The sequence below is a fragment of the Echinops telfairi genome, unplaced genomic scaffold (assembly GCF_000313985.2).
Source record: "Echinops telfairi isolate 266 unplaced genomic scaffold, ASM31398v2 ScPeMD7_3;HRSCAF=10, whole genome shotgun sequence".
In the NCBI taxonomy this organism is placed as follows: domain Eukaryota; kingdom Metazoa; phylum Chordata; class Mammalia; order Afrosoricida; family Tenrecidae; genus Echinops; species Echinops telfairi.
Window position 1 is genome coordinate 62402159 of NW_022103899.1, and position 1358 is coordinate 62403516.

Here is a 1358-nt window from a genome sequence, read left to right on the forward strand (position 1 = left end):
GTGGACAAATGGATGGGTGGTGGGAGGGTGAGTGCGTGGGTGGATGGACAGACAGATGGTGCGTGGTGCTCCCTGGTGTTGCAGGGCCTGAGCAGACCCCTGGTGAGAGCAGTGGAGACAGTGAGCAGACTGATGAGGATGGAGAGCTGGACGTGGCAGCCCTGGCCCAGCCCAGTGGCAGCAATGTGAGCTCCCCCCCACCACACACCTGACCCCCACCCCTATCTGAGCCTGCGCCTGCTCCTCCTGACCACTGACCCCCCCAACGAATGTCCTTATGGTCTCCTCTACCACCCACCACAGCCCAAAGAGCCCCTCCCTCCCCTGAGAGCCTGAGCACCACAGAGACAGCTCTGGGTGGACACAGCCAGCGCCGCTGGACCCTGGGCTGAGGGTGGGGAGGGCCTGTCCCTCAGTTAGCCGATGCTGACCCACCCTCCCACATCCATGCCTGCTCAGAAGAAGCGTCTGCTCGCCTTCCACCACCTGGACCTGGACCACGACTCAGAGGAGCTCCCTCAGAGCTCCCACCACTCCCCAAACCTGTCCACCACCCCAGGAACCACAGGCAGCCTGCAGGTCGGTGGGCTCCCAGGCCTGCCCCCCACAGCCCCAGGGGGAGGTGTCCATTGCCAGATGGGCCAGGTGCTGTGTCTAATGGCTGTGTGGTCAAACTGCTCTCGGGGCACGGGGGAAGGGGGTGGTGAGCTGGGACTGACTCAAAAGGCTTACGCCCCAAGGAGCTGCTACTCTGTAGACCTTTTGGGTGATGGTGTCCTGTGCTCAGTCCCTGACAGATGACCCGTGTGTAGAGACAGCCAGCTCACAGTACACCGTGGTGGCGGAGGAGGAGGACCCAGGGCCTGTCGAGCCCCCACCCTGCCCAGGACAGCGCATGGTCAGTCCTGCACCAGCCAGACCACAGGCCCTCACTGAGTTCTGCCTGGCTGCGGACACCTGCAGGACAGCCCTGGAGGGGGCTGCTACACCCGGTGGGTGCCTTGGCCAGTGTCCCCAAATCCACTGTGCATGGGGAGGGGGTACCGAGGAGCCTGCCTCTTTACCCCAATTTATGCAGGCACCCCAAACCCACTCACCACGGAGTCAGCTCTGACTCGGAGTAACACCCCCCACCCCATCCCACCACCCCCACAAACACACACACACACGCAGTCTGAGCAAAACTGGGATCCATAGTGTCCCACCGCCCCACCCCACCCACACCACCCCGCCCCGGTGCAGACTGCTGGCAGATGAGCAGCCTCACACGTCACCCACCCCGGCCCCCAGGGCCTGCGTCAGGACTTTACGCACTGAGAGCCTTAATGGGCTCAGTGTCTTGTGGTGATGGGCAGCCT

The 1358-nt window shown here is 63.6% G+C and overlaps 1 protein-coding gene across 1 annotated transcript in view; it reads left to right on the plus strand.

Moving 5' to 3' along the window:
- The window catches only part of MLPH (melanophilin), a 46017-nt gene that overhangs the window by 27479 nt on the left and 17180 nt on the right, over nt 1–1358 (plus strand). Inside the window, exons 5-7 of the mRNA XM_045295910.1 lie at nt 85–185; nt 460–579; nt 788–992. Of these exons, the coding sequence (XP_045151845.1) occupies nt 85–185; nt 460–579; nt 788–992 (426 nt within the window). The remainder of the gene's footprint in view (nt 1–84; nt 186–459; nt 580–787; nt 993–1358) is intronic.